This window comes from Egretta garzetta, unplaced genomic scaffold (genome assembly GCF_000687185.1).
Source record: "Egretta garzetta isolate BGI_Z169 unplaced genomic scaffold, ASM68718v1 scaffold68, whole genome shotgun sequence".
Taxonomy (NCBI): domain Eukaryota; kingdom Metazoa; phylum Chordata; class Aves; order Pelecaniformes; family Ardeidae; genus Egretta; species Egretta garzetta.
The window spans coordinates 7,630,794-7,645,642 of NW_009260774.1; the positions used below are offsets into that span (position 1 = coordinate 7,630,794).

General features: G+C 34.4%; 1 protein-coding gene across 1 annotated transcript in view; it reads left to right on the forward strand.

The window, feature by feature from the left end:
- The window catches only part of LRRIQ1 (leucine rich repeats and IQ motif containing 1), a 110,933-nt gene that overhangs the window by 58,644 nt on the left and 37,440 nt on the right, over positions 1-14,849 (forward strand). Inside the window, exon 22 of the mRNA XM_009646331.2 lies at positions 7,293-7,394. Coding sequence (XP_009644626.1) covers positions 7,293-7,394 — 102 coding nt within the window. The remainder of the gene's footprint in view (positions 1-7,292; positions 7,395-14,849) is intronic.

A 14,849-nucleotide genomic window follows, 5' to 3' on the forward strand; every position in this document is an offset into this window, starting at 1 on the left:
TTGGTGCTCCTTTTTCAGGGGAAAAAACCATCTTGGGAAATGCTTCTACAGCCCAAAAGCATTAATTTTGAGGAAAAAAAAAAAAAAAAAAGCAGTAAATATCTGGTGTGCAGCTGAGTGTTTTACATGTGTTCCATTTGGTGAACTCTGTATCATTTTTTAATGAATAGAGTTTATTAGGTTATGTCATCTTTTCTCCATATGCTTTCTGGTTTATGTTAGTAGTAATTAATCCAGTCATAAATGTCTGATTGAGCATATCAAGTTTGCTATCCTATATTTGTTGTAGTTCTAATGGATTTTTGGATATGTTTATATTCACTTTGTTCAGATTATTCAATATGGTATATGTGTGTTGAGCTTTTTAATGTATCACTTGGAATATTCTCAAAGTATATTACTAGTTTTAAAAAAATTAGCAAAACTTTTTCACAATGTTTTTATAGGTTCAAATTTTCTCTTCATGACACTACCTCATATAAGAATTTTTTGTCTTTCTATTCCATCAAGCACAAAAATAACGCTTATATATAATTCTTCTGTATAGAGTTCTCTGACAGTCTTTAAAATCACATTCTTTTTTTCAGATAAGCAGAAAGCATAATTTCCAGAACCAAGAAATATGACTTAAAATATTGCACAGTCAATCTCTTTTCAGTACAAAGATTATCAAGCCTGTCATGGTTTAACCCCGTGTTTCCAGCACGAACACTGATTCCTGCACAAATCCAAAACATAGCCCCATACTAGCTACTATGAAGAAAATTAACTCTACCCCAACCAAAACCAACACAAGCCAAGTATGCTTTCTCATACAGCACACTGACAAAGTCAGCCCTTCCTTGTTGAGAAAGGACTAAATGGACATTACCATTTTAAATGAGTATTTTTATCTTAAACTCAGCTGTTGCACTAAAAAATTACCCTGGTGGAATATTCCCCATGTGAGAAGAATCTCCACGTATGTAATTGTGTTTTACATCAGCTCCCTCTTCTGAAGTGGTGAGAGTAAGTCAGGGTCTTGTTGAGGGTCTGGTTGGACAGAGGGACTTTGCAGCATTTAAGAGTAGAAATACCTTATCCTGAGGCTAGCCAGGTCCAGATCAGGACACTGTAACCAGATACAGTAGGCTGCCAGTATCTTTCTTGGATCTCTGTGTGGTACAGCTCATGCTCATGCTCATGCTTCTGCTTACAGAAATTCCAGTATAACTAGAGAGAGAGGGAGTTCACTATCTTAGGCCATTGCTGTGAGTTTAATCCTACTGAAGCAGGAATTCCATAAAAGACTTTATTCCCTCTAATATTTAAAAGCAGATCGAAATTCATTTGAATAAGTAGATGTCAACATTGTGTCATAATGTTTCCATAGAAATTAGCATCCTATCACCTTCATCTCCTCTGAAATGAGCTTCATCCATCTTGTACTTACTGATGCTGCATATGAAATCTTGTAGGATTTATTTTTAGCATTATTATTTCTGTTCTTGGTTTTGAATTTCCAGGTCCTCGGTCTTATAACTGCAACTGTTTCCTTTTTAGCTTTCTGATTTAAAATAGTTGAAGGTATACTAATAGTTTTGTTAGTGATGCAGATTCCTAACCACTAGAAAGTATGTAGCCAGCATCCACTTAAAAATATGAAATATAAGGCATAAAAAACCAATTCTCTATGTTATATTCATTTACTATTACATGTTTTACTTAAGAGCAAAATTTTAAGTTCCAAAAAAAAGCAAACCAGCAAGATCAGGATCATCCCAAACATCTTTTATGTGCCATTGAACTCTTCCATGGTAACGATCTTCTTAGTTGCAAGTAATGCTAAGATACTGATGGCTTTTGTAGGAACAAATGGCCTGTCAGAGTATGCTGTCCGCTTCCATATGTTATCAAACTCCTTTTCCTTAGGCCTGAGATTCACAAATGCAAAGTATTAAATCAGCTTCCACTCAGAGTGTTTTACAATTGCTATTTAATATAGTCATCTGCTGGATTGGAACTTGGATTGGACAGTCATGAACAGCTTCGATTCTTAACATCCTCAAGTGTGGGAATTTATTCCTTTTCATTTTCCATCTAAAACATTTCTTTTCCTACTGCAACAGTGATGGGATTAATTTGGTTAATTATAGAAGTCCACATCTGAGCTAGTCATCTGCATTCCTTTGTGGAAAGAAATAGCCACCTTAAATGCTATTAATTTCCTCCTAAAACATAACTCCGAAACAGGCTGCTTGAATCTCACTGTAAAAGCACTTATAGTTCTTCATTGCCTATACATAAGCTAGAGTGATTGGCTGAAGTACAGAGTTAAACTGTAGATATGCAGAAGTAACTGAGAAGTATCTTACCTCATATGTCTGGCCACGTACCTTCTCAGTAGTGAAAAAAATATGGAAAATACTAGCAAGTGCACCAAATCCTGTGGTTTGTTTTACAAGGAAGAGCTTAAAGTAGCATAACCTTATAACAGGGAGTGATTCAGGCAATGCTTGTGTTGCAGCAGACCGGTCCCACCGACTAATGGCCTTAAGGCCTGTTATGCCCTAATCCACTACAGTTATGTATGCTTGTTTATGTAGTTAAATAAAGTTGTGGCATGTATTTTAATGATACCAAATGTAGGCTGTGTCTGCTTCAACTGTTTTTATTCCACAGTAAGATAATACAAAAAGCGTGGGCAAGAAATGAGACATTTTGCAGCCAAGTAAAACTGGCATAATGTCAGAAATATTCCTGTTTATTGTGGGTGCATAAAATTCTATAGAAATTCTAATTAAAAATCTAAATACAGCAGAGATGAATGTACCTCACTGTGCTTAAAAATTAAGCATCTATGACTCATAACAATCCTAGCTTCCTACATATATCTTGGCACAGCCAAACAGAATTTTTTACTTAACTTTGAATTTCCTTGATTCTGTGTATTTTGTATTAGCCTCTGAAAGTTAACTTCTTTTTGTTTTAAGAGGGCTGGAAGCCTTGTCTTGCTTTCAGCTTATCTTTCCTACACTGCTGTACTACTTCTTCTTTAACCATTTCCTCTCCAAAGGAAGGCTCTTTTGTCAGTGACTGACAGTATGAGGTGGTAATTATTGCTGCAACATAGGTAAAAGAAAAAAGGTAAAAATCAGCTGGAGTGGGCTTTGACTCCTAGAACCAGAGCACAATGATAAAGATATCTCATAGAGGACAGCAAGTATTTTTCAGTTCTAGTTTAGAATTTAAGACAGCAATGCAATACTAATTTAAAACAAAAACAACCCCAAACAAAAAAAAACCAAAACCAAAAAACAACCAACCCCCCTCAAAAACCACAACCCCAAGCCAGATGATCTGACTATACAACATTGATTTTTTGAATGAACAACAGTTGGAATAAAAATCTGGGGGATATTACTATTCCTTTTTTACACATTACATAAATGACCACTGATCTATATTTTCTTAGTAGCAGACAGTAAGCTACTTTTGTTGTTGTTGCATATTCCATGTAGCAGTATCATGTGGGAACTTCAACCATGGATGAGTTGGAGTTCTAATTGCTGTTCAGTTATGGAACAAAATGTGGTCTTTCTTCCAAATGAATTTACAAATTAAATTATCTTATAGATAAGCATCTGTCACTCTGTGCTACTTTGATTTATCAACTCTTTAAAGTTTGCACAAATATGTTTATGTTTTTCTAATTACAGATATTGCTCAACAAAAATGAATAACAAACATTTAATTTTTTCAGTTTCACATATTATCAAGAAGTTGTATAGCGAATGTGGTGTCAGATCAGGCAGTGACTATTCCTTCCATATTGTTTCTATAACATATCTTAGGTTTGTCCAACTTATCTTCTATATTTGGAGTCAGCCAAGCAATGTGCATTAAATTACCTCCCTGGTTCCTAGATTGCCAGCACAGATCATTGACTAATAAGCCACATTTAAATGAGTATGCCAGAATCCAGGAAGATATTTGTATGATTTTGAACTATTGGACTCCTTCAGAGTTCTCTGTGTGAAATCTAAAACATTTGATTGCTTGTCATCAAAGCATACATGCAATTCGTTTCCCTAGCTCACTCAGCGACTGAAAAGCACTAGTATTATAAAGTAATCTGTGTAATATTGCCTACATTTGGGACTAGATAGAGAAAAAGACTCATTTTTAATAACAAAAGTGCTGTAGGCAATGGTTGAGGTGATCCAGGTAGGTACAAATTCAAGTAGTCTGGCACTGTGTTAAATCCCTATAGATTATTTAAGTTATTTTGCAAAGACTCAAAGATAAATCTTCGGACAGAAATCTCTTAGAAGAACAATTTCCATCATTTCCCTCTCTTCCCAGTTCATGGGCCTTATTGCTGATATCCTTGTGCACAAATTAATGTTTGAAAAATCTAGGTTCTCACTAATAACTTAATGTCACTTCACATTTTCATAGAGTTTTCATAGAATTTGGTGGGAGGCTGGATTAAGGAAAGATGACATTTTTAAAACATTTTGGAACAATTTCAATAGACCGATATAGGAAAAAAAGTATGTTATTTCAGGAATTATTTTAAGTTAATCAAAAATAATTCAGAAATCCTCAATCGCATTTTGTCTTAAGAGGTTTTAATAAATTTTGCCACTTTGTCTTTGGTCTTCTATTGAAGAAAGAGACTGGTTTTGTAACTAGCACAAAGAAATAAGAAGTTAGAAGTCTTTTTATCAACACTGTGTCATATCAACACTGCATGCTGGATGTTGGAAAAATTGTAATTACAAAAAAATTTATTATCTACATTTTTATCTGTGTATAATACTTGTATGTCTGTGTATCTTACAAGTATAGAAAACACAATAGTCATTCATACTTAAAATATTTTTTATAACTTCTGTTACTTAAAATTTCAGAGAGAACTTTTCAAATATAATGTACTACTATTTCAAGATATTTTATCACAGATCTTACTGTGTTCTACTGCCCCAAACATTTGCTACCCTGAAGAATACTAGTTTGCTGCAAATTTATTTTTGAGTTGAGGGCATGCCAAAATAGGCCTATGTAAAGTGAAAATATCTACAAACCTGGTAATCCAGTTTGTGAATAAAGTGATCCCATTATCAGAATCATTCTAATAATCTGCCTTTAAAACTAATGGAGCTAATCATTATTTATTATGCTTCTTGGGTCATTTCATTGAATTTAGCCTTTAGTTAGTAAAAGTGGGTTAAAATGACTTTAAATCTGACATCCCCTGGGTTAATCTGGAAGCTATAATCATCATACAATATGATAGAGGTTCTTCTAGACAACTGGAGATAACAAAGTGTAAGGTATCGCTGATCCTGCTTTGGGAAGAAGACATGGCCTAAATTACTTCCACCCATATTTTCCACAATTCCTTCTTTAGTCAAGGTTGCTGCTTTGTGAGAGGTTAGCACTATTAAGAACGTTCTGTCAACCAAATGCTGCTGCAGTGTGGGCTGACCAAGAATACCGTAACATTTTGACGTGGTTTGTCAATGTGTTCTCTCTTAAACGTATCCTCACCCTATTAGAGATCATGTCTGGGCTTATAAGGCAAAGATACAGTATCTCTGTATCATCTTGCTTGAGTTAAGAGAGCACTTTCTGAGAAAAAGTGGAGCTCTTAGGATTGCTTTATGTTCCATTAGTTTGTAACGGAAGTGTCTACTGCAAGTATAGAGATCTAGTCAAAACCAACTAAACCAACTTTATGCATTGCTGTTAAACTTCATAAGACATTGCCCGCTGACTTAACAGGGCATTCTGATCCTTTATTTCCATAAATAAGGAAACAAAAAAAAAAAAAAAAAAGTGCTACTTACTTTGCTGCTGTATTATGGATGCTTTTATAAACTCTATTAATAAACACCAACAAGGTCATGTAACAAGCTAAAAATGAAGCATCAGACATAATTAGCCATGTAAATTTATTCTGTCTGAATACTCTTTGAGTCTTTCCATCTCCTCTGTTTCCCTGCTCTATCTGTTCTGGCAGTGTCTCACATATTCGTTTTTGCTACACTTGCATTCTTTGTGAAAATTTAGATCCTCTCCTTGCCATAGCTACTTTCTTGCTAAGTTCTATTGCTGTTTTCCCTCTTTATTTTTATTAATTACTACTCTTTTCTGACAGTTTGTAGTCACATTGGTGGACAAACCTCTTCTGCTTCACTGTTTCTCAGATATTCCTGAGAATATATTTGTCTGCTTGTGCTATCGTCGTCTTTTAACCATGTGAAACATATTTCTTTGATTTTTCCTTTGGCTTTCTGTTACTCATGTTATCATGCTCAATGGCATACCTACAAAACCCTATAAACTTTTGCTCATCATTATATAGTTGCTTTTGTTTCTAGATTCTTCTTAGTCCTTTTTTCCTTTTTTTTTTTTTAATAACCAGCTGGCTTATTCTGCATTGCACATAGAATTTTCACATTCTTTCTAACCCACTGTTTCCCTTAAACTCCTACTTTTCTACTATGTCAAGCAAACCCTCACATAAGAAATAATGCATGAAAATCACCTTTCCTAACTTGTGTGGTTTTGCATTAGTTTAGCTTTGTTAATTAAACTTTATTTTTTTTTCCAGTCTAGGAACATGTATTATCTAGATTTATAGACAGTTCTGTGCTCATCTTTGCTTCTTTGCAAGAAGATTTCATACTATGGCATACAGATGAGTCTATAGACTTTTGGAGTAGTTTTTATTTCAATAAGGATGGGACATGGAAGAAGGTTAGCTTATTATCTGCAAGTTTAGTCTCAAAAAATAAACTGCCTCCTGTTAACTTTTTTTAGGCGTAAATGACTTGATTTAGACCGCTGAATAATTCTGAACCAAAGCTTTTAGAAACAGTGCTTGGCATGACTGCCTCCTGTTAACTTTTTTTAGGTGCAAATGACTTGATTTAGACCGCTGAACCAAAGCTTTTAGAAACAGTGCTTGGCATATATTCTGTTACTAATTCTGCTTTAATTTCAAGCTTTAAATCCAGAATTTTTAAATATGTTCTGCAAATATATGCTTTAGAACTTATTTTTAATTTGGAGATGAGCTAGCTAAAAGATCAACGGTGTTAAAATCCCTGCAAAGCAGTGACTTTGGTTCTCAGTTGCACAAGTGTTTATGTTGCTTTATTTTAGAAGTTTAATCCTTTGTGAATGTAAAACCTACTTTTAAAGGTATTTTCATTTATTAAGTGGCTAAAAGGTGAAAAACTGCTTGAAGGAATGAATGAGCAAGGTCTGACCTCTGATTTTAACTTGTTCTTGTCGTCTAGACCCAGCTGTGCGCCTGGCGTTGTTCAAAAACAATGAAAATAAACATCTCCATGTGAAACCACCAAGGAAGACACAGCCTATAAATGCTGGTTACTTTGAAGGTATGAACAAATATTTCACTTTATCTCCATGCATATAAGCGTATATAACTTCTAATGTCTTTTAAGCAAGCCTACTTGAAATGTAAAACAATATGCACAAATAGAAGAAGGCAGGAGTTTAAGGTTCTTATCTGTTCCTGGATATCTCAAGTTACAGCAGTGAAACTTTTAATTTTCAATTCACTGGGGAGGGGAGGGTGATCCTAGGGAGTAATTCATAATGATCTGGTGCCTTATTTATTTATTTGGTGGTATTATTATTATTATTATTATTATTATTATTATTAAATCTTCATCATAAAAATATCAAAACATGTCCCAGAGGTATAAAATACAAAGCACTAGAATAAAATTTTATAAAAGAAATATTGCTCAAATTCTTCACTCATTGTCACCTTTTCTCAAGCTACCTATTAATTCCTGATGATCATTAACATGTTTTTAGGAAGTTACTTTCATAAATATTCGCTAAAACCCCACCATTCGACAGAAGGCAAGAAAAGAATCTTCAGCATGTAAATATAAAGTTGGCTTTCCAAAAGCATTTAAATACTGATATTACTCTTTCACTGTTGAAATTCATGTTAAAACTCTCCTTGGTTTCAGTACAATTAGAATAAGGCCAAGTCTATTTAAAATACCTTTGTTGTAAGGAGCTGAGCATCTGCAGAGGCATTGTTTTTAGACTGTTTTGATTCCTTTTGCAATTCAATAACATGCTCAAAGTTGTCACCTCCGTCGTTTTGCCTTTTTCGAAGACTTACATATGCTATCTGATTTAGTCCCAATCCTGCAAAGTAAAATTAAAAATAATAAAACTATATTAACATTCACTGAATGAGCACAGAAATTAGAATCTTTCTGAGACAGGTGTGCTATCAAGCTGAGTATACCTGAACTGCAATTCAGTCAATTAACCAAGCTGTATGAAAGACCAAATTTGCCTCACATTCATGAGCCTATGCTCAAATTTGGTTGGAAACAATTCTTGGTGAATTCTGAAAAGGAAAAATGTTTTCACTGTTATTTTCCTTGTATCCAAGCATGAATTTACCTAGAATATAGAGATTCTGTATAAACTGTGGCTGACTTAGCATTCCAGGTGTCTCATATCTGTTCCTGTGGCATACGCTTATATGCTAGAATGCATCATATGCTGAAGAAATAGGACATGCAGAATGCCTGCAAAACACTGGATTCCCAAAGCCCACAAACAGTAGTGTGAATGTTCAAAGCTATGTCAAAGGCATAAGCTTGATCCCAGGCATAGTACCCTAAAGTCAGTGTAGGTTTAGTCTAGCTTTCCTGCCACCGGTTTATTTGTTCCTACCTGGAGACATTTTCCTTCATTTTGGAAAGCCAGTATGTGCATTCTCAATATTACTGAAATTATTTTTTGAATACCTGGATAGAAGGCACTGTAGCAGTTTAGCTATCAAAAGGCAAGCACTGTAGTGTAACTCTTGTTTATCTTTCATTTCAAGGACCATTGTACTTCTTCTGGCCAGCTAATAAACTGAGATTTTTTTTTAGCAATTTTTTATTGTGTGCTTATATGCAATCTGCTGAGCCTTCAGGAAGACAAGCAATACTTGTCCAGAACATAAAATTGTCCTTCTACCTGAGGCATTACTACTTCAAATGGTATGGCCAGAAAACACTAGGTTGTGAATTAGAACCCAGAGTGCAGCACAGAGCATTTATGTGTATCTGAGATATCATCAGACAGAACTAAGAGTTTCTAAATTTAGAATTTGGTAACACTTTGCATTTTATCTACTACAAAGCAAAGCACCTGCATGATAATTTCAGAGTTGTGTTATCAGTCATTTCTTCCCTCACTCACAGAAAAGCTTGTTTCCGATTTCCCCTCTCTCACCTTTTGACCATTTCTTCCTCTTTTGCCTGGAATAGATTTCTTTGGGTCTGTTCTGCGATGGGAGTTCTTTCTGTAACAAGAAGGTGGAATGTTTTCACTCTATATCCATAAATCTTGTGGACACCGTATTTTCAGTCAAGAGAGAACACAGACCAGTCCATTGCATGGTGGAAATAAACTTCCTCCATTCAAGCCCTTTTACCTTCACAGACTGCTAGTCAGTGCTCTGGTAGGCAATTTGAATGCCAATCCATCTCCTTCATAAACCACTAAATAAATCTGAAAAAAAAAAAAGCATTCTAAATATTCCTGCTTTATTTCTTAGATTGGGAAATGGGGGGAGAAACCATAACATCAACAGCAAGTACACATGTGTTATCTGTTAAATAACAGAATCGCTACTTTTGAAAGGGGATGCCCTCGGAAGTGAAACAATTAGAACAGTTTTAGATTTTCAAACTGGAACACATCACAGTAGTGAATATTTAAGAGGTAATCTAGTTAAACTGTACAATGAATGTCTTTCGTCTTAATCATGTCTTTAGTTTGTGTTTAAAAATGCAAATAAGACAAAAAAGAATAAAAAAATTAAAGGTATTAAAATAAAGAGTGAAAAGGAATGAGCTTAATATCTGATGATTGTGTGGTATTGAGATAAAGATTACATTCTGTCATAATTTGCCTCCTCATCTAAGCTACTGCATTATACTGACAGTGTTGTATCATGCAGCATCTGTAAAACAATATCTAAGCATAGTAAGGACACAGTGCTGATGCAATATTCAACTATTTTTCCCTTGCAAAACTTGTGAGGAGCTGATATGCAAAATGTTGATAATCAATTTTGAAAACTTGTGCATAACTTTAATCCCATGGGACAATTCACATACCTCTAATTTGACATACACATTGTAGGAAAATACATTTTCAAAACTTGAGTGACATCATAAATTTTTATTAAAATTTAGAAAAGCCATCATGCTTTACTCACTGATGTTATAGAAATCCCTACGGGGACCACTATTTCACACTTGTATCACAATAGCACACAGAAGTTAGAGGCAAACCTCTTTGTATTATACGCTTCATCAACAGCATAAGTAAACTTTGTTCCGACAGACAAAAACTTACCATTTAAAAATACAAGCAACATGTGAAGGCACAAACCATGGGAATGTAATTAAATGTGTGTTAGTGTATATGTGTGTGCCTATATACGTGCATGTGTCAGTACATACACGTACAATACATGTGTGTATACACACACAAATATATATGCATATACCATGAGTGTAAGTAAGTGTATGAATCCAATAAGCAGAGCACTTATGCTTTTTTATTTGTATATTTTAAAAGGAAAGTAAATGATGAACAGTTACTCTCTGGTGTAATTTGTAGTATCAAAGTGCGTTTTGTAATCGTAATACTTTCTATCTAGATGCTGTTTCAGTTTCTTTAAAATTCATTTAATGCATGTGGTCATTGTGTAATACAGATTCATTAAAACTTATTTAAATAAATCATAGTTTTGAATCATAATTATATAATGTGACATTAACTTCAGTAGGTTATAAAGTAAACCACAGAATATGCAAGTGTAGATATGTGTTTACTGCTTCTCTTAAGAAACTATAGCCTGATCAAAAACTGAAGACAAATGAAAGCCTGACTTGATGCACTTTCACTTCTGGTGATTTGCTGGATGCTTCCTGGGAGTATGTGTATTACACTGCTTTTTTTTGGTGTGATAGGGTTATGCTTCCAGCACAGTTGTTGCGTGTCAGTTAGTACTAGTTAGCTGATAAACAAAATATGCCTGCTTACTGTTTTATTGAATGTTCTTGGAGGTTTCTGCATGTTTTGTAGATGGTGACAATACAAAGATCTCAAAATTTTGGAAATGTTATAAGGAACACAGATAATTTTCACCATTTCCTGTTTTGCAGCAAAATATACTTTTAGAAAGCATTGCAACTGCTTGTCATGTCCTGGAGGCTATTTCAGTCATTGATTTAATGTAAAATAGTCTTGACTATTTTGGATAAAGTAGATTAGGAATTGAAGGAAGGATCTATCCCTGACTCCTTCTCTTTTCTTGGGAAGTTCCAATTAGTCCTGGCTGAATGTGCATCTTTGCCAGCAGTGGGTCTGTAATTACAGGGTCTCAAATTTCATTTACACAGGGGAAGGATACCTACTTTTCCAGCCAACTGTGTGAGTGCTTTGTCCCTGTACAGCAGCTCAAAACTAAAGCAGAAGGCCCCAGGCCTAGTGCATTGTTTTACTTCAAGCTTTGGGAACAGTATATAACTTTTTGGGGTCCTCTTTAATCCATCTGCCCCAACAATTTTGGTGGGTTATCCAAATAAATTCTGTTCAGTGGAATGGGAAACTGGATTCCAATCTGTAGAGCAAGTTGGAAGAATGCAGTAGATCAGCTGAAAGTCCAGTCAAACTATCAAAGTATTATTTGGATATGATTCACTTAGTTTCTCAGAATTTCATATGCTATGTTCTAATGAATTATGTAGTGATTTATTGGCAATTTGTTGGCACATACAGTACGTTTATTTTTTAGTCCTATCCATATCTGTCAGTGGCACATCTATACCATACACTTCAAAGAACTTGACTTTACCCAGGAATGTGCACAATGACGAATGCCAGGAAGATTATCTATATTAAAAATGCATTGGACTATGTTGTCAAGATATGTTTATGTAGTTTGGGAACCTGTAGTTCTAATTGGCAGTACTGTATTTCCTGTCATTTTATGCTCATTGGTGACTAAAGAAAACATAATAGGTATAATGTTAAGACAGATTTCACCAATACAAATTTGATAATGGGCAGATTGTGCTTTCTCAGGTGGCTTTTAATTTTGGAAATATTTATTCATTTCTCTTTAAATTGTCAGTAGAAATAACATTTATTTTTCATACTGGAACAAGAATAAAGGGTAAAATGATCTTCTGATTATGTCATATGATTGGAAGATAAATATCAAGGATCTGTTTTCCAGCTTTCTGATATTTCACAATTATGAAACTCCTTGTAGTCTCAAGTGAAAAATGTTGCAAAACATTCTTATACATTATTATTACTAGCACTAATTAAAAATGTGGACTTGAGACTTTGGAAAGTGGTAATTTAAGGTTGCCTTTGAGTTAATTATGTGAGCTTATTAAAATATTGTTACATAATGATCAACATAGTTTCTTAGATTTTCTATGTTATGAAATATGAATACATTGAAGAAAAAGTTTATGTGGTAATAGAATTTATATTGATTCATATTAATGATGCTTTTAAATATCTGCATTAGAGTTAAGAGAAGGTACTGAGAGTGGAATGCTAATATTAGTCTTTTTCTGTGCTTTAAATATTTTATTGTTTGTTATTTAAGAGCATTTAAAAAGACATTGAAATATAGCTAATAATTTATGTTAGCTGTTTTCACCTTTTAGAAATTAGCTATTTTCAATGGAAAAATATAAATGGCACCAACTCCCAGGAAGCGCTTTGGTTGCAAACATCCCTTTCTAAATTAAGTCATCATTTATTGATCTGTGATCTGAAAAGGATTAATAACCACATTCTAAATATGGCCACGTTGCAATTTCACTAACCCAATTGCCATTTTTACAGTAATTATTATGTATCTCCCAGGCTTTAAATTTGTATGCTACATTAGGGAACCAGTTTCTAAACCGTACAGCACTGACAAAAATGACAGAATAATACGTTTTCAGAGAATGTAAGATCTGTCCTGAAATGTGATGAAAATGCATTACAGAAACCTGTAGTGTGGGAGGGGATCTATCTTTTAAAATCAAAATTCTATGGCTTTGTTTCTTATTATTTAGTTTAAGCTCACACAACAGAACTCTCGCATTGAAATATTTTCTCATTTTAAGGAATTAATGGCTCTCCACCAGCCCTTTAACATGTAAAATGAGTAGGTTACTTGTGTCCAGTACATCCAAAAAGAGCCAGGATAAAATAAACATAAGGAGTTGGATATCTTGGAAAAAATCTGTCATGGGTTTGGGTTAATCATCTCCAGAAGAAATTCAACTTGATGCCTGAAATGTAAGACTTCTTGGAGAAAGCAGTAAAGCCTGAGGCAGTGTTGATCTGAAGGAGTGCTCTCCATGGGTCAGAGCTGCTCTGCTGGCAGAGTGCAAACCCAGTTCACAACAGCGGTACGCTGAAAAGTTGTAAAAGACTGCAGGGGCCTTACAGTGCACGCACTCAAGCTTCAGTTACATAGTTCTAGTGGCCCAGTTTCTTATTATAAAAGAAAACTAAAAAATAAAATCTGTGCCTAATTTTCTAGCCTCCTGTCCATCAATGGTACTGTAAGATTTTTTCAGTATTCGTGGAATGAAACAGTCCTGAAATTATGGTATATGTTTAAAAATAAATATGTAGAACTTCATTTATGTGCATTTATGCAGTGTACTTCACTGTCTGAATATTTATAAATGATGTAGGCATATGAAGTTTTTAGTAATATTCTTGCTTTTCACATTCAATTAAAAAAAAAAAAAAAAAAAAAAAGAAAAGATTTTCTAATTGCCTGAAGTTGCCGAACAGGAGGTATTTGCCATAGGTACATACCAACTTAATATTATGAATTTTCACTGTGGTTCCAGCCATTAGGGTTCCTGTATTCACATGTTAAAGATTTCTCACCACATATTTCACCTGCCTGTGTATTATCTCTTTGTTCATGTCTCCACTGTTTTGCAGACTGTTATAATTTGTGGTGGTGTCAGGACTTTATTAGTGCATCAGACTTAAATGTAGTCTCTGAGCTAGAGAGCGTGTTTGTTTGTTCCAACAAACTTCCAAAACTTGGATTTTATAGAATGTGTAGGCTATAACCTGTGCTTTCATACCATAGTAGTTTACCAATCTTTAACTTATAAGAAAAAAAAAACCTTACTGCTTTTTGCTAATAGCTACTCAATGATGACTTCAGTGAGAACGAGATTTCACTTGAGATGTCACCAGAGGTTGAAATCTAGTTTTTCTCATTGTTGAATAAGATAACACAATAGTTCAATTAGTTTTACTTGCATCTTCTGAGATTTTACCTCTCTTTTCTCCTTTCCTTGACATTTTATGTCCAAAAGCTAGGTAGCATAGATATCTGCATCTCAGCCAATGTATATGTAAACAAGTTGGCTCCACGTTCACAGCTTTTAATACTACATAAGGCAATCATTTTGGATGAATAGACCCCTGAGTACCGAAGCATTTCAAATCCTTTTTCGTTTGACCATTCAGTGACCTGATAACTATTTCCTGTCCCTAAGTAAGGTTGTGACCCAGGTCTTAGAGTGCAAAGACAGATAATTTTAGCAACAAGTTAAATCCAAATGGATTTGGTTGGAGGGGGTAAGGGAGAATAGGTTTGGCTAAATTCCTCTAAAATAAAGTGTTACAGCACTTGGATTTAGTATGTCTAGTTAAAAGTAATTGATGAATTTGTTGCCCTCTGTTTGGATGCCTGAGGACTGTAGTCAATATCGGGGTGGTTTGTTTATTTGTTTTACTTTTACTGAACA